This window comes from Phyllobates terribilis, unplaced genomic scaffold, assembly GCF_046119375.1.
Source record: "Phyllobates terribilis strain yellow unplaced genomic scaffold, ASM4611937v1 Scaffold_3__8_contigs__length_932513732, whole genome shotgun sequence".
Lineage (NCBI taxonomy): Eukaryota > Metazoa > Chordata > Amphibia > Anura > Dendrobatidae > Phyllobates > Phyllobates terribilis.
In genome coordinates, this window is record NW_027362763.1 from 862402923 (window position 1) to 862422289 (window position 19367).

The 19367-nt window shown below is 39.9% G+C and overlaps 1 protein-coding gene across 1 annotated transcript in view; it reads left to right on the forward strand.

The window, feature by feature from the left end:
- Nucleotides 1–19367, forward strand: part of GPATCH11 (G-patch domain containing 11) — a 48777-nt gene that overhangs the window by 13201 nt on the left and 16209 nt on the right. Inside the window, exons 2-4 of the mRNA XM_073672627.1 lie at nucleotides 289–515; nucleotides 12354–12395; nucleotides 15451–15571. Of these exons, the coding sequence (XP_073528728.1) occupies nucleotides 289–515; nucleotides 12354–12395; nucleotides 15451–15571 (390 nt within the window). The remainder of the gene's footprint in view (nucleotides 1–288; nucleotides 516–12353; nucleotides 12396–15450; nucleotides 15572–19367) is intronic.

The following is a 19367-nucleotide window of genomic DNA, read 5'->3' on the forward strand; positions in this document are numbered from 1 at the left end:
GTTTTGTTAAGGGGGAAAACTGATCGCCGACAGAACGGATGGATGCCTGTCCCGATTCTAGCCTTTTAAATGCCACTGTCAGATGCCGCTGGTAATCGTAAGAGGTTAAACTGCGCCAATCACAGCGACTGTGTCTGCTCCATACAAGCTCTGCACAGGTCAGCTCTATATGTATGACGGATGATGCCAAGGGGTTAAAAAAATTTCTTTTATTAAAAAAAACGCTTCTGTTTTGCTGATCAATATCTTATGTTCCCTATTAAGATCATTTTTTGTTTTATTTTCCAGACAGGATGTTAGACCAGGAATCCCTGTGCCAAGGAGAGTCAAAGAATCTTACCAGAAGGAAGAGAAGCATAAGGAAAGTAATATTAAGAACAGACAAAAGAGCCTGAAAGAGGTGGAGCAGGAGAGAAGAGATACAGTGCTGAATGAGGCCCTGAGCAAAGAAAACAAGGGCTTTGCCTTACTTCAGAAGATGGGGTATAAAAAAGGTCAAGCACTTGGCAAGAAAGGTAAAAGTCTAATATTTTGTTTCTATTATTGTTGGATGATTATTCCATACATGATGTAATATCGCACCTGAAAAGAACCACAAAACAGAACACCTTGATCCAATGATACACGTGATGCCCAAATCTTTATCCTTGGGTTCACCACTTATCTGACATTCCTATATGTTCACTATTCGTAATTCCTTTCTTATTAATGCATCGTATAATAAAAGGGAACTAAATGCTTCCTAATTAAATGGGTTGTCTGGACAAAACTAGTATCGGCTATCCACACTTATCAGAACAAGGAACTTTTATCCCCATTAGAGTGGCGCAGCAGTGCTCATGCTCAACCGCCGCTCAATTCATTCCCTACCGGGCTGCCAAGTGTGCTGCTCTGCTTTTTCCAGCAGCCACAAAAAGAATGAATGGAGTTGCAGTCGGGTGTCCAACCTGCAGCACCATCTTGTTACAGGGATAAAAGTTCTCTGATCAGCAAGGTATCACCTACAGATAAGTGATAGCTTGTTTTCACCAGACACCCCCTTTAAGTTGAGATACTGAAGGAGAAGATACATCCTCCGTTCAATAGAATAATGTCAGCCATTTGTCAGGGATGCATGTTTTGAACGCTGCCAGTCAGATGTGCAATCTGAACTATTGATAACTATAGAAGTGTTCTAGGTTCGTCAGATCTCTCTTTTCTTTGTGCAGTAAATTATGGGAGGGCGCTCTCATGGCAGATGTGTTAATTAAGCGAAATTCTGCCCAGAACAGAGCATAAAATGTCTCTATAACTCCCCTTGTGTTGGATCGGGTAATGGTTTTAGGACCTAGGTCAGTAGTAAAAGGAGTAATAACAGTAGATGCAGTATTCATATTGCCGGCTGTGGGATAGTTCTAATGTACTCAACATAGAATATTATGATCTTGTGTAAAACAATACTTTATCTTTTATCATATGTTACTAATGCTTGGTATTTTATGTATATGTTGTGTATAACATAAACTTCCTTCCAGTTCCTCCTACCACTGTCCACATACTGTTTGGCGCCCCTCATATGTTTGCACACTCATTATGTTTGTAAACCTGTTTCTTTTTCTGATAACGCGTTTTTAGACCATAGATACTATACTGACCATATGTGCAGAAACCTATTTTTTTTTTTAACATAACCACACTTTGTATACCCATTTGATTCTGCATCTGCCAATTAAATACACTACATAGCAAGCTGCAGAATTCTGTTCTGTGATGCAAACAAATACATCTATCTCTTGAATGATCATCTGAGCTGATTTCTGCCCAAATCAAAGTTGAATCATGACCACTGTTTCCTCCTTCCTGTGTGCTCTGGAGACAAAAACTTTCCAACCTGCTGGTACAGCTGTGAGGCTGTATACGCCCATGGCTGTTATGTGCCACGTGGGCAAATACTGCCACAGTTTTACAGCAAATTGCTGCTGGGTTATGCTGCAATTATTGCTAGAGTGTGTTTTGCCAGTAAAACATACTTGTAAAAAAATGTTTTTTTTTTTCTTTTAATTGTGTGGCCAATAATCAAGTACAGTTTTGCCACAGTAACTGGCTGAACAACTCGCTACTGCAGCGGGTACACCCAACTCTATTGATCTCCTTTAACTCTTTCTTTTCTATAGGTCACATATTTAAAGGGCTGACAAAATGGCACTCTGCAACGCTAAGTATGCGAACATGAAATATATGAAATTTGAATTGCATTACTGCTCTAGAAAATAGAAATAACTGAGAAATCTTAGCGCATTAATTGGTCAATTCATGTGTACCTGGTAGCTATGGTAAGGCGTTTCTCGTTACCCGGAACCTACCTTATGTGAATCCTCACTTAGAGACTAAAGTCTGCATGTGTATGGGAAGAACCTGCTGTGATTAAAACCGCCTGTGGCTTAGAGGTGGAGTGCTCAGTCAGAAGGCCTATGCATATAAACGAAAAAGACTGACCGTCTCTTCCAAAACAAGAAATATGTGTGTACAGGTGCTTACTAGGAGAACGAGAAACTACTTATCTTGGCTGCCTGGTACACATTAATTGACCAATTTATGCGCTAAGATTTCTCAATTATTTCTATTTTCTAGAGCAGTAATGCTATTCAAATGATATATTTAAATGGAACCTGTCATTAGATTCATGATGCCTCAACCACAGCAGCATGAATCCTAGCCTGACTGTGTGACTGCGTGCAGCCAAGTATATTATACTCTGAAACACCCCTTGATTTCCAAGAAGCCAAAGTTTGGAGAGCGGAGAGCCGGCTGTAGACTGTAGGGACAGATTTGACTAGTCTGTCGTGGGTTCCTGGCCGTCTTCCCCCTGCCATGCTCCAGGTGAGTGACATGTTTATCCCTATGTACACACATGGGAGAGACCTGTCAATCATCTGTGGTCTTTCAAAACATATCTGGCTCTATGACTATAATGACAGTTCCCTTTAAGTGTTTTGATATTTTAGGATTTTTTTCCCCAAATATCTAAGTCACTGCACTGTTTTTTTGATTTTCTATTCATTGGATGGACATCTCAGTTCACATTCATCAGCGGCCATGTGTAGGGCCGGCGCTCTGTGGAGGAAACTGGACTAAACAAGGGATTGCCTGTTTACAAATGAAGACAGCACTATGTATTTTTCTAAAGGAAAGTGAGCCCCTTATGACTAGGCCTAATGTGGTCTTTGTCTACGTTCTCATGATAAGCATTTAGTGAGTTTTTGATGTTAAAAATTTTCTGTAGCATTTCTGCACCTATAAAGTTCACACTCACATTCATTATTCGCAGCAGATTTTTCTGAACCAAAAACCAGTATGTTGGCAGGTAAAATCTGCGTAAAATAAGAAAACTTTTTATGACTTTTTTACTTGTCTTTTTCCCATTCGTTTGAATGGGTGAAAAATGCTGCAAAAACATTGAAAGGATAGACACGCTGTAGATTTAAAGAAAAAAAAATTAGTTCACATCCAAACAGAAAAAATAAGTAGCATGTTCTTGAGATTTCAGAAATGTCATTACTTTTTCTGGTATTTAAAATTCAGCTTTTTTTATCCATGAAAAACGTAAAAAAAAAATTGCAGCAAAAGCACAATGTGTGAATGAGCACTTGAGATATGTTGCACACTTTAAGTATCTGCAGCGGATTTTTCTGCACGAAAAACATCTATATAGGCAGGAAAAATCCAGCCTACAGTTTGCTCATTTTGATGCATTTTTACTTGTGTTTTCATTTTGTGTTTACTTGCGCTTTTTATTCATTCATTTGATAGGGTGAAATAACGCTGATTAAATTGACACGCTGCAGATCTGAAAAATGCATTGATCTTTAAAATATGCGAGGAAAAAAAACAGAATGTGCAAATGATTTAAAAATCCTCATTTCTTTTGCTCATATTGTAAAATGCAACGTTTTCTATGCATGGAAAAACGCAAATAAACGAGTGCACAAGCCCTAAAATGCTGCGTTATTTGTGCTGTGAAAATAAGCAGTGTCAAAAACTGTCTGTATAACATTTTATTTTTTTCTTCTGCATTGTTGCATTCCAGGAGCTGTGTTTTTTTTCTTTTATCAATGTAGATGTATAATGGCTTGTTTTTTTGCGGATTGAGGTGTATTTGTCAATGGTACCATTTTTGGGCTACATACAACCTAATACCTAACGTTTACAAACTCTTTGCGGGATGTTATAGGAAAAAAAAAATCAATTCTACTGTTTTATTTTTGCCATTTTAAAGTATAAAATAAAATATTAACCATAAATTATTCTGCAAGTTGGCACGATTATGGGGATACCAAGTTTTTTTTATTCTACAGTTTTATTACTTTTGTACAATAAATACACTATTGGATAAAAAAATATTTGTTTCTCTGTCACCTTATCTTGAGTGCCACATTTTTCATCTGTAGAGCTGTATCAGGGCTTATTTTTTTCCGATAATCTAGTTTTCACTGGTCCCATTTGTGATACATACGACTGTTTGATCTCTTTTATTACACTTTTTTAGGAGGTGAAATGAGAAAAAAAAATGTAATTCTGGTTATTTTTCCACACTGTTCATCATTCAGTATAGATGACATGCTAATTTTTTTCAGCAGGTTGATACGATAAAGACAGGGAAGCAGTTAAAGGGGTTATCCAGGTTTGTAAATCCGACTGTAGACTTTTAAAATGCTCACAGGGTGTGAACCGCACGTTGTCCGGCTCCTCCACTGCCAGCGGCGAGAGCGAATGGTCATGTGACATACTTCCAGCCACATTTTTACTAAACTGCGTGGCCTGGTTCATCGAATGTCTAGTCGGAATGTGGCTGGAAGTATTCATATCGCATACCTGCAGTCCCATGACCACTTACTCTTGCCGCCGTCACAGGATAATCCTGACAACTCGCAATTTGAGCGCTGTGTGGATTTAAGTCTGCAGTCAGATTGAGTGACTGCAGACTTTCATTAAAAACCTGGATAACCTTTTTAAAGAAGCACTCCTCCCATCAAAGTTTTTATCCTCTTAATATATTACAATCATCATATTATATAGCACTGTGCACTTACAATTGCTCATTTTGCCTTTCTACCCAGATAATTCTTCTGTTTTCTCTGCTCTATGTAGAAACAGGAAGTCTCTTTTCCCTGCATGAATCATTCCCCTCTTCCATTCCTGACCCAGCTGCTCCCCTCTTCCTCCCTGCCAGGGACTTTTGCAGTGATTCATGACTTGTGCAGAGAAAATTGAACACCTGTTTCTACATAGAGCTTAGAAGGATTCAGCTGGTCAGTTATTAATCACGTGATGTCATAGACCTAATGGAAAAGAAAAGAATTATGTGGGTAGAAGGGAAAAATGAGCAATTGTAAGTACACAGTGCCATATGATGACTGCAGTATATTAAGGGGATAAAAATTTTAATGGGAGGAGTGCTTCTTTAAGTAAGACAAATGTCACTTATTTACAGGCTTCCTAAAGACTCTAAAAATTAAAGTGTAAGCCCATCCTTTGTGAAAGGCATATTACCAACAGTTTAGATCTTTTAAGGTTTGAACTGGGACCATTTTGTTTCTGTGAAGGAAATTAATTAATCTGGACCAAACTTATGCAATGCCACATGGGCCGACAATTGTAAATGGAGCTGCCAGCAGCGGATCTTGGTGATTTGTGTGCCCAAGTGCATTCCACATGGCAGAACCTCCCTCAGGCCACCATTAATAAACTCATTGATAGCAGCCAAGGTTTGTTAGTGTGTGTATTTCTGTGTGTGCTGCTCATACTTTATACTGAATAAATCAGGGAGTTGAAAAAGTAGAAACAGAAACTTTAAATCAGTTGCGTATCATTAACATGTCTGTCAATCTTGTGATTTCCATAATTCCACGACTTTTCCTTCTTGGTGCTGCCATTTCACTGTTAACCTCTTTTTGACCTTGGATGTATAGGTACGTGATAGGTCGTGTATCCGCCTTCGATGTCTGCTTCGGCGCTGCTTTGGTGACTCTAACAGCCACTAATAACTTGTTGAATGCCATTGTCATTCACTGGCATTAAACTTTTGGAAAAGCGGAAGCGTGTCATAAGACCCGCCCATCGGCTCCCCTGTCACATGATCACGGGGCGCCGATGGGTTAGCATGACAGCCAGGGGTTTGTCATTGCCGATCTTCTATGAATGCCGGCTTGAGGCTGGCGTTCATGGAATATGATGATTTCTGCTACACATTACAGGGCTGGAGCCTTGCTATATGTAGCACAAGGGATCGGATGATCGCAACTTCAAGTCTCCTAAGCAAGTAAAAAAAAATGTTTTAAAAAATATAAAAGTTCAAATCACCTCCTTTTGCCCCATTCAAAATATAACAATAAAAAAATACACATATTTGGTTTTGCTGCTTTCGGAAATGCCCGATCTATCAAAATGTAAATTAAATTAATCCGATCGGCAAATGGCGTAATGAGAAAAAAAAAACTACAGAATTGCATGTTTTTTGGTTGCCGCAACATTGCAATAAAATAAGTGGTGATCAAAACATGGTATCTACCCCAAAATGGTATCCACAAAAATGTCAGCTAGGTGTGCAAAAAATGAGCCCTCAGCTGGCCCCAGATCCCGAAAAAGAGACACTACCTGGAGAATCATAATGGTAGGTCAGTTTTAGCATTTAGTAAAAAAAAAAAAAAAAAAAAAAAAAAAATTGTGGAATTGCATTGCTTTAGCAATTTCACTACACTGGAACTGTATTTCTTGTTTTCCAGTACACTATATGGTAAAATCAATGGTGTCATTCAAAAGTACAACTCGTCCAGCAATAAGCAAGCCCTCACATGGCCATATTGCCGGAAAAATAAAAATGTTATGGCTCTGTAAAGAAGGAGAGTAAAAAACGAAAACAGAAAAATGGAAAATTACAAGGTGGTGAAGAGTTTAAAAAGGTTATCCAGTCTAAAACTACAAGTCTGCGATCACTGTATGTGACTGCAGACTTGTGAATCGTCAGTGTGCGCACTGTGAGCTGTGAGGATTCTCTGGTGCCAGGAGCTGAGGGGGTGTGACCGTGAGTATGCGATTTACATACATACGATCATGTGCCGACCAGACGGTATCTGGCCTCGCTCAATACAAGTCTTTTCGGCAAGGCCGGAAGTATGCTAATCACTAAGTAGCTCTGATTTCCTCCCACCAGCTGTAACTCTCCTGTTAGCACTGAACTAAATCCATTTTAGCTTTATGTACAGTGGCTTGCGAAAATATTCATTATTTTAATTACTGTTTGATAAATTGTGTGCATGATCAGACTTTATAGTATAAGTTTAAACTACCTATTAATCGGCTTATTTTGCACCAGTAATTTGTGCCACATTTTGTCACGTTTATTGATGCATAATGTTGCATATTTGACCAATTATAGAGAAATAGAGCCAAAGCCCTTGTTAGGGTTCGTTCACATCGGCGTATAAAAAGTAGCTGAGATTCTCAGCCAGAAAAGTTGCCGTGTGTCATGTGTTTTTTCCCTCACTTGGCAATCCGCATGCAATGCATTTTTAACTTCAGCTTTTACATACAGTAATTCCCTGTCATTTCAAGCTAGTTTTTGTTCTATTAGTTTAATCATATACAGATAGATGATAGTAAGAAATATGTCAGTGAGTTCTACAAACTTGCAATGCGTGTGTAGTTTTTACTGTACATGTATTTAGCTAATAATTAAAGAATTAAAAGAATAAAATGGGGTGGGTTCCCCCATATTATTCCTAACCAGCTGAGGGAAAGCCTACAGCTAGGGGCTGATGTTTATAATCTGGGAAGAGGGTAGAAACATTGAGCTTCCCAGGCTATAAATTTCAGCTCACAGCTGTCTACTTAGCCATTACTGGTTATTAACAAGGGATGAACCCCCCCCCCCAAAGGTCACTGCTCAGCAATGCATCCAGATGTAGCTGAGTTGGGCTGGTCGCGGGACATATGTTTTATCGGCAAACAGTTGAGGATATCTTTGTTTTTTTATTTTTCTTTGAATATTAATAAATGGGTAAAAGAGGGTCAGGGATTGTTTTTCTCACATAAAGGACTTTGCTCATTGTATGTGTTTTTTACTTAAACTGACTGGGTTAGTAATAATGGTGTCTTATATTCGGCTCTCCATTTCTAACCCCTGGAGTTGATGTCAGCTGATATTACAAAGCTGACATCAACCCAAATACTATTACCCTACTTCCCACCGCACCAGGGCTAGTGGGAAGAGCCGAGACTAAGTGCCAGATTTGGCGTATCTAATAGATGCACCATTTCTGGGGCTGCTGATGTTATGATCTGCAACAAGAACTAAGTAAAGAAGGGGAAAGCTTTCCCTACAGTAAGACTAAGCTGAATCCCTACAATGTAGTGGGCAGCCTGTTCCCAGCGAACAGACCCGCCTTAGTCCTAGGCTAGTTTGAAGGAAGACCTATAGAATAAAGGGAAGGGGTCCCTAAAAGAACTAAGGACTGGAACAAAAAGGGACAGCAGCTGAACAGAGAAAGTTGTTGCAGAACACAAAAGATAAACTGACAAAAAGGTACTAGAGGTCCCAAGGGACCAAGCGAACTGAGAGATAGGCACCAAAGCACCTGGCTAGCTAAACAGTCTAACAACACTCAAGTCCAGCACAGCCAAAAAGGCGGAGCTGGAATATAAAGGCAGATGGTCATGTGACCGCAAAACACAAGATGGGAAAAGCAAACAGGAGGGTTCTAACAGCTGAGTGCTGATGTTCTTAGTCTGGGAGGAGGCCGATATCAATGGTCCCTTCCTAGGCTATTAATATCACAGCTGTCTGCCTAGCTTTTGCTGGTTATTAAAAATAAAGGGACCCCATGCCATTTTTTGGGGGGGCACCCCTTGTTAATAACCAGTAAACTCTAATTAGACAGCTGTGAGCTGATATTCATAGCCTGGGAAGCTCCGTGTTTATTATCCCCTTCCCAGACTATAAACATCAGCCCCCAGCTCTCGGCTTTCCCTCAGCTGATTAGGAATAATATGGGGAGCCCCACTCCATTTTTTGGGGGTTGGGGGTCACCCCTTGTTAATAACCAGTAAGGGCTAAGTAGACAGCTGTGAGCTGAAATGAATAGCCTTGGAAGCTCAATGTTCATTACCCTCTTCCCAGAGTAGAAACATCAGCCCCCAGCTGTTGGCTTTCCCTCAGCTGGTTAAGAATAATATGGGGGACCCTACGCCATTTTTTTATTATATCTATTCTATTCTTTTCTGACGGTTTACGCTGTGAATTTACTGTACATGTCTGATAAAATGTTGGGTTTCCTATCATATGGGTGGTAAAAATTGCACGGTACAGGCATGGTCCATGTGCCGTGCAATTTTTTTTTTCTTTCTTGCACCCATTGACTTTCATTGGCAAATCTCGGCCGTTTTAAGTGGCCATACTGAGCATGCTGCGAATTCCCCCCCCCCCCAATTCCAGGTGAGGAAAAAGTTGCAGATGAACACTGCCTAATTGACTAATATTGTAGCGAGTGCAATTTGAGGTTTTCTCACAAAGCTTTGGAAAAGATCGCCTCTGAGCGATCGAAACACATTGCTGGAAATGTCCTAGTAACAGCTATTCAATTGCACCTGTACCTTAGTTTTATTTATTCATTCTTTCATTTTTGGATGGAGTAATTTTTATGATTTTTTTTCTAATAAAGTTGCTATTTTAAAATGTTCCTGTTTCCTCGGATCCTGGAGCTGGATACCTTTTTGGTCTCTTCAGGACAGTGATGATGCCTGTAAAGCGCTGTGGAATAAAAAGTTATATAAGCCAGTAAAATACTTAAGCAAAGACCCACCGCTTCCATGCCTCCTGTCTTCCTACTTGCCAGGGTGTGTGTGCTCCTGATGATTCACACTTTGGACCAGCGGCATTATCGCAACGCTGTCAAAAACTGCTCTCTCCGATTAGACAAGCAGTCATCGTTTGCTTCTACAATATTGGAAAAATGCAGTGGCACTGAAGCTGGCCGAGTACAGTGATCTTGCCATCTTCAGAACAGTGTTTACAGACTTCATTGGAAAGAGATTGTAAGCGCTGCTCTCCGGGAAAAGCAAGAAACGTAGACAATGAACAAAAACAATAGCAAACATCACTCTATTCTTTGAGAACGGAGAAGGATTTTAAGAAGTAGACTGTAAACTTGCTAGCTTTTAAGGCTTATGAAAATAACCATTTAAATACTGGAGCAGTGCAATAACTTGGTGTTTGTTATATGAGGTGACTTTGCTAGAAATGTTCTTGTCACGTTTCTGCAACATGTGATGGGTGTTAGAAGTAATAATAAGGCTTTTTTTCCTGCAAAGATGGAACAATGTAATACAGATTTCCATGGTTGGAGTATTACATGTTCATAAAGCACATGTGATTGGGATGGATAGGTGTCCACATACTTTTGGCCATGTTTATTACCAGGTGTGTTTTACAATTATGCTATGTCCTTTATATATAAAGTGTTTGTACATTGTAATCAAGTAGTAGTCAATAGTCTGGGAATTCTGTGTTGTGAAAGTGGCTTATAATGTCATTGATGGCTACCTAGAAGTCAGAAGTGTTTGTTCTAGTACTTTAAAGGTGAGGGCAGTACTGTAATGTCACAATTCTGGTTGTACAATAATAGTTCATATAAAGTTTTTAGGAATGAAGAAGGGAAAAGGCTGAACTTACTGTAACATTTTATTGCTCTATTATAGTTTGCCTTCACAGAGAAAACTGTCTGAACCACCAATCTGTCACATGTCTGGCACTGCTCCGTTTTGCCAAGTAGTAAACATCATACTTTTCCTATTTTGCCCTTTCTGTAGATTTTCTTTGGGGCTTTCTGTGCAGCAGTTACTGTTGTTAAGGTTAAGCTGAGCAAGTGTTATTTATGTTCTTGATGCTTTCTATTGATCACTGCGGCGAGTCCTCAGTGCATTATAGCTATTATTTATTGCTGAGGGGCTACAATATTTTTTACTTTATGTCCATTTATATAAAGACAGATAAAAAGGTGCTTTGCCGTTCCAACAGACAATGTGCAATACATTCCACAAAGAGGCAAGTAAAAATTGCTGTCTAATTAGTATGGGGAAGGCGCTGTGCTACTGTCCACCTAGCAAAATGTAAAATAAGAGTGGAGCCAGCCAAGATATTTCACCGGTAAGACAGACCAATACTTGGATGAACAGCCTGTCCTGCATATTTCTCCATCTATAAATTTGGATCTCCAGAAAGCGTGGAAGGTGGATTTTCTCTAGTCCCAAGTGTGCTGTCTCGTGATACTTCATTACTTATTCAGAGCCATGTATTGGCAAGAAATATAGGGCAGTGGCATGGACAAGTCAGTGTATTCTCGTTAAAGGGGTTGTCTAGGACTAAACAATTGATGACTTATCCGTAGGTCATTGAATGATTAGTCCCATCACTGAGATAAGTGCAGCAATCGGCTATAGCCTGCATCAAACTGTGGGGCTGTGGTGTTCATCCTCTTACATTGCTGACTAGTAGGGCTGCTGGGTGTCGCACGCCCACCAAACTCATAATTTCCAAAGGAGAGGTCATCAGTTGCCTATTCCTGGGAAAACTCTTTAATCCTTTAACCTTACGTACATTAATATATTGTCATTTCCGAAAACGATACTTGCTATTTTGTAAATGGGTTTAGCTGGACTTATAATAAGATATGTCACTTGAGGCACACATGAATTGTTATACCTGGTTTAAATTAATCTTTTTTTTTTTGTTGTTTTTTTAATGCTTTTGCTGCTCCTCGCACATCCTGAGATATGGCCTCAACTTACCCTTTTTGGGTTCTGTTTCTAAATCTAATCTTGCTAGCCAAGGGGGCATAAACTTCAGCTCTGTGGGTGTCTTCAGGACTCTTCAAACCAGTTTTACTATGAATCAATGCTAGGCTGCTGCTTTTGTTGATAAAATGTGATTTTTAACCCAGTAAATGACTAGAATCAGCGCCTCTGCTGTCATAACTTTTTGCTGCTTTTAGATCGGACAGCATGATCTTAGTAGAAGATTCTCTTTAATGGCCATTTTGTATTTGCTTACATTTACTTACATTAGTTCACAGTGACCGGCTTTTGTCTCATACAGCAGTCACATTTTCTTTTCTTTCTTTACTGGTGTCTTGATTTTTCCAGCTGTCTGCTATTCTCACTCTATTGATCCTAAACAAATACTCTGAACATGATGTGGTCATTGCTCTGTACAGTCATTGGCTCAATGTGTATTTGTTCACTCATATCACAGTATAAACAAAAAAAAAATACTTTTAAAGTTCCAATAACATTTACAGTATATTTATTCCATTTTGATGTAGGTGACGGTATTGTTGAACCAATTCCGCTGAATATTAAAACAGGTAAGTTTAATCTTTCCTATTCTTTTCCAGTTGCATTTGGAATTGTATCATGTACCTAATGCTTTTTCCCTTTTTTTTTAATGAATATATTTTTAGTTAATGGCATTTGCCTGGCCAAGAATGAGATCTAAATGTCACCAGATATCAATATATAGTCTATTTGTTTGTATAAAACCAAGAGATGAGGGGGTTTAATAGCTATCACAGCTTCTAATCCTTTGATGGGGCGGGGGGCCTCTCCATCCATCTCCTCCGGATGCTGTTCACCGTTCTCCTTTGTTTAATTGACGTGGATGACGCCTCGCGTCATCCACATTGCAGGGTGGAATCTTGCGCCTGCGCACTATGCTTTGCTCTACTGTGGGCACATGCGCACTTATGTTTTCGGCTGTGCCGGCAGTAGGGCAAAGCATAGTGCACAGGCGCAAGATTCCACCCTGCAATGTGGATGACGCGAGGCGTCGTCCTTGTCAATTAAAGGAGGACGGCAAGCAGCAGCCAGGGGGTGGGATAGAGAGCACAGAATGGACGCCCATCTGACCGGACCAACCCGATTTCCATACAGCACGGGAGAGCTTAAAAAGGTTTTTGGGAGGTATACAGGGGGAGTCGGGGAGTTATATAACCATTCATGGAGTGCAGAACAGGCGCTGAATAAGGTCATAGTTTTAGTTGTTGTATGACAAACTGGTGACAGGTTCCCCTAATTAATAGGAAATTGCTAAAACACTACACTGCAATACAGAAATATTACATTGTATTGTACTAGCATCCAAGTGTTTGCAGGTAGGAAGACTCCAAAGGGGAGATTTTAGAAAAGAAAAAAAATAAAATATTTTTCACATTTATTATTAAATAAAATGAAAAGTTGAATAAGGAAAAACTAAAATCTGACTTGGCAGTGTACAGATGAAGCAAATTTGTTGCACTTTTGTAACATACAATATGCCCAGCACTAATTGCAATTAGTTTTCTGTACAGGAGAAACTATTAAGGAAAAATTCCTCTTTCGTTTTCAGAGGCAAGCTGACATTTCCTTTTGAGTGTTTTAAAATTAGAAAGTTTATGATGAAATAAAAAATTGTATTACCTTATTTTTTTATCTGAAAACTTTGCTTTCAGTGGTTTATTTTGTGATATTTCCCAAGGCTTAAAATTTGGAACCATTATTATAGATAAACAACATCAAATAGCTGAAATGATTTTATTATGGACAATTTAACCGTATTTTGAATTTTGTCAAGTAATAATCATTTAGCATAGTGTACTTTCGCAGAGTATTTCACTTCAATTGTACATACTCAGAAAAGCACATTTTCTGTCTCTAGTGCATGTACCTAATGGTAGTGGATAAAACTGTACAAATCAATATGCAACGTCAGAGTTCGAGTTTTGCGTTTCATTTATACATGGGGAATTATTCTATGACCTAATTGGAAATGTGGCTAAATCAATTGCATTGTGGTCTCTGGGGCTAGTCATCAAATCTTTTACTCACTGTGGCACAAAATTGTTGGGTCTTTTGGCATTTTCACGCCACTTTGGAACAGCTTTGCCAAAATGGGTGGAGTTTGGGATGAGGTCAGAAGGGGCCATGGGTACACCCTCTGTCAAATTCATCAAATCTGCTGGCGTTTTCTACACCGGAAATGCTACTCCAGTACTTGGACAAGTACTGTTAAGACTTTGTCAAAACTGAAGTTACATGAGCTTGCAGTACGCCAATCTTGAAGAATTGGCCCCTATATGTTTCAGACTAAGGGATGGTTTTCACTGTTTGAGAAGTTCAGGTCACCATTTACAAGTAAGCACTTTTTACAGAAATTAAGGCACATGTAGGTGCCTGAACCATGGGCAGCATGAATCAGAGACCACCTGTGTTATTGCGGGCAGGTTTGTTTTACTCTGAAGTGTTGTGGCGAAGATGAGACTTGGATGACTAGCCCAATAGAGCAGTCCTTTTGCGAGTACTTCCGAATGGCTCTTAAAGGTTTTTCTCCTGTTCTCCTCTGTGAAAAGGCTGTTTATATATCAGAGTAAAACATACATGGCTGCAATAACTCTGCCAGTCCCTGATTTATGCTTCCTGTGGTTCGCGCATCATGAATCTTCTGTCAAGTAAAGGTAACCTGTCAGTCGATCCATGCTGCCCCAACCATGGACGGCATGAATCAGAGCCGGTCTGAAGATTGCATCCAGGAATATTTATCTCTGAAACGCCATAGTTTTAGAGAGAATTTATATTTTGAAAATTTCAATTTTGAGGATCATAGCCCGAGAATTGACTAATCAGGCACCATCCCTGACTGGCTTATTTATCCCTGCACCGCTCCAGGTAATTGACAGGTCTCTCACGTGTGTACTTAACGAGGGACCCATCAATCACCTTTACCGGCGCTGGGAAAAGCCGCCAATGGATGATTTAGGACTAGTCTCGTGTCTTCCTATGGTCCCCGGCCAGTTCTTCAAACTATATTTTATATAATTCTGAAGAAAAGGTGACGTGGAAGGCTACCCACCTTACAAATGACATTGTTTTGCCCTAAAATAATTTGTGATGGGCACAGGAAGAAGTATTTGCTCAAAGGCACCACTCCAGGTTCACCTTTCTAACCTTGACCTAATCGAGAGGTCTCTCCTTATGGGTAAGCAGGGAGAGACCTATTAATCAAACCAAGCTGGGCAGTAGGAGCCAGAGAGAACGACCCAATGAATAATTTTCCCCATGCCCATTTTTTTTAACTACTTTTTCTCTGAAATGCCAAAGTATTTCAGGGTAAAACATAGTTCTTGTAAAGGGGAAAGCCTGTTGGTATTTCATGCAGCCTATTTTAGGTAAATCTCCTGACAAGCTTCCCTTAAGGTGACCATTTTAAAAAATAAATACGGATAAAATTTACCAACATTTTTTTATCTTTTTCCTTATTTTTCCTCCTTTCTTTCCACATCCTGTTTTAAAAAAAAACATTTAAGGAGGATTTCCCACATGTGAATAGTTTGTATGTGAAAATTAGTGAATTTTTTCATAAAAATCCTGCTTTTGGTTTATGCAAAGGACGCAGCGGTATTGGCCATGAGGAGATGAAGAAGCGAAAAGCCGAAGAAAGTCTTGAAAACTTTAGACGAAAAATTCAGATGACCCAACAAGCTGAAGAGCGAGCAGCTGATGACTTTAGGTAGCGGTCCATTAAGTTTTCCACATGCAAAGGTGTTATATGAAAATGTGTACTGTATGGTATTCTTCTGTTTGTGAGTGAAATCACTTAGGCTGTACTGAGCACCAGAAGGCATCTTCCTAATGGAAGGTTTACAGATCTCTAGCAGGTGAAGGTAGGTGTGTGAAGAGTGATGCCATATGTATACAGACTGTTTTGTTTTACACTGAACAGGTCATTTTTTTGTATTAGCCGAAAAACATCTGCATAATGAAAATAACGCTAACATTGTCAAGCCTAAAAAGTGACGAGGACTAAAAAATATTGGCGGAAAAAATGGGGCAAGAGCTTTAATGTATTTGGTGCAAACCTAAAAATGCCTAAAAGATACAAACTTATTCTTTAAAAAAAAATAAAAAAAGTGCGAAAGGATTGCTAAATCAGGGCCATAGTGTGTGACAGTGTATTTAACCACTTTGTAGCAAGGTGAGGCTAAACTAATAATGTTCGCTTTGCTAACTATTGTAATTGCATCCATAAGCCTAAAAGGTTTTCTCTTAGATCCACAGGACGACTTCTCACTAACTGGCAAATCTGTGCTGCCATTCATAATTTTGTTGCGATGTAAAAAAAAAAAAAAGTGTGAACATACTCTTAGTTAAGTAATTTCAAATGCCAGTTAGCTGTCCCTATTTTAATTAGATATTTTAGTAAATTTGGCACATCATTTCCCTTCCTTGTGTAAGATGGTTAAATCTACTCTAGCTTATTGCTAGTATCATTTTCTGGACTATATTCCAATGAATTGATTGAGCTGCTGGAGAAAACGGTAAAAAGTTAGAAATAGTGGTGGTGTGGTACAAATGTAGTGTGCACCATAATTTGCACCTTTTTATACCAAAAACTTGGTGACACTGATTAATAAACGTTTCCATAGCTGTAATATCCTGTCCTTACATAGGGCAGCATATTGGGTAACAGGTCCCGATAACAGCACAAGCCAAAAGTTCCAGAAAGTTCCAGCAGGAGCAACACTAGCCTCAGAAACAGCCGGGGGGACCCTGTGGAGAAGTCAGAATCGTAGTAAACTGCTTCTATCTTCTCCTTTTGGAGTCTATGTAGTTACATAGTCAGATAGGTTGAATAAAGACACAGATCCATCAAGTTCAACTTTTCTCCACAAGTTATACATTTTTTATTTCTGCATTCTTTATAATCCACAATGCCATTTGTTGTGAGAAAAGCATCTAGTCCTTTTTTAAATACTGTTAGAGTGAGTGCCGTTACTAAATCTTGTAGTAGGCCATTCCACAATCTGACTGCTGTAACTATAAAGAATCCCTTCCTAGTTAGCTGCTGGAATCGCCTTTAGGCTACGTTCACATGTTCAGTATTTGGTCAGTATTTTACATCAGTATATGTAAACCAAAACAAGGAGTGTATGATAAATACAGAAGTGGTGACATGTTTCTATTATACTTTTTTCTTTTGATTATTCCACTCCTGGTTTTGGCTTAAAAATACTGATGTAAAATACTGACCAAATACTCAACGTGTGAACATGGCCTCACTTCACGCATAATGATTGCCCCCTGGTCATTTTGTGAGGTCTCTGGAAGGAATAAGTCAGTCTTTTGTATTGACCACACATATTTATACATCTAAATGAGATCTCCTCTCAGGCGGCTTTTTTGCTAAATTAAACAAACCCAACTTTTCCAACTTCTCATCATGGGAAAAGCCTTCTATCCCATATAATAATCTGCCCAGCATTGCGGAGCTGCCGGGTCCCTGGCATTGCGGATCAGCTCTGCCAGTGACTTCTGTCAGTGTAATGAGCTGTTTTCCCATGTATCTGGGTTTCCATGGATGCGTATAGTTACATTGGAAAAATACTTACAATAAAGAAAAAAATATATTTCCCAAAGACATTTTTTGATCTCAAATTATGTAGGAAATCTACCGTATATTCCGGCGTATAAGACGACCTGGTGTATAAGACGACCCCCCTACTTTCCTGTTAAAATATAGAGTTTAGGATATATTCACCGTATAAGACTACCCCTTTTCCAACGCATACCAAACACCGGTAAAAATTAAAAAAAAACAGATTTGAATTTAACATGGTCCTTTTTTAATTTAAATTCTTATGACATGCAGGTATATAGCAGGAAAACTGTCACTCATAAACATATTAAAATAGGGGGGACCCCACGTCATTTTTTGGGGGGTCCCCCATTCTAATAGCTAGTAAAGGCTAGGTATTCAGCTGGGGGCTGATATTAGTAGCCTGGGAAGCTCCGTGGGTATTACCCCCTTCCCAGACTTCAAACATCTGCCCCAGCCGTCTGCTTAACCTCCGCTAGAGACTATAATGATGGTGGATCCCACGCCAATTTTCTTTTTAAAAAATCCTTTATTTTAACACTAAATGACAATTGAGGGGTTAATAAAGATGCAGTCCCTAAATTATTAATTTTGTAATTAATTTTTCCCAAAAATGTTGACGTGGGGCTTCGCCATATTTTTGTGTCCAGCCAGGTACAGCAGGCAGGAACGGGCTGCCCCCAACCACCAGCTGCCTATTTGTACCTGGCCGGACACAACAATATAGGGAAGCCCTTTTTTTTTTTAATTATTTCATGAAATAATTAAAAAAAAAAATACGTGGGGCTTCGCCCTATTTTTGTGTCCAGCCAGGTACAACTAGGCAGCTGGGGGCTGGAATCTGCAGCGCAGGGAGGCCCAAGCTTTCTGGGCCCCCCCTGCTGCAAATTGCAGTCCGCAGCCACCCCGGAAAATGGCGCGTTCATAGAAGCGCCATCTTCTGGCGCTGTACCCAACTCATCCAGGGCCCTGGTGCGGTGGCTCACTGGGTAATAAAGGGGTTAGGGCCAGCTTGGCATTATCAGCTGGCCCTAAGCCCGAAATTCATGGGGTCACGCCAATATTAGACATGACCGCCATGAATTTCTAGTAAAGTAATTAAAAAAAACACAACACCCAGAATAAAGTCCTTTAATTGAAATAAAGACACAATTTTTTAATGTTCTAAATTAAACCATACTTACCATCACGCCCATTCCAGCTGAAGCCAACGATGTCCTGCAATAAAAGAAAAATAATAAAGCAACCTCATCCTTACCTCTCCATGGTTCCCAGGACCGGTCCAGCTCTGCTACATTCACATGACAGGCTGCACCGCAGCAGAACGCTGCCGTTCAGCTTGCCATGCGGCAGACACTGAGAAGCGCAGGCATGCTTGTGCTCCTCAGTGTCTGACTGTGACGGCATCCAGATGAGCCGAGATCATGTCCAATGAACTCGGCTCACCTCATGCACGTCACTGACAGCGTGGGAAAATTCTCCTGCTCCCCGCATGCGCAGTAGAAGTTTCCCACGCTGTCAGTGACGGACGTCCAGGAGGTGAGCTGAGTTCATTGTCGGCTCATCTGGATGCCGTCACAGAGAGACACTGAGGAGCGCAAGCATGCCTGCGCTTCTCAGTGTCCGCGGGATGACAGGCTGGATGGCGGCGTTCTGCTGCGGTCCAGCCTGTCATCTCGATGTAGCAGAGCTGAAGCTGTCCTGGGAACCATGGAGAGGTAAGGATGAGGTTGGTTTATTATTTTTCTTTTATTGCAGGAGATCGTTGGCTTCAGCTGGAATGGGCGTGATGGTAAGTATGGTTTAATTTAGAACAATAAAGAATTGTGTCTTTATTTCAATTAAAGGACTTTATTCTGGGTGTTTGTGTTTTTTTTAACTTTGACTATGGGGTTAGTAATGGGGGTGTCTTATAGACGCCTCTCCATTA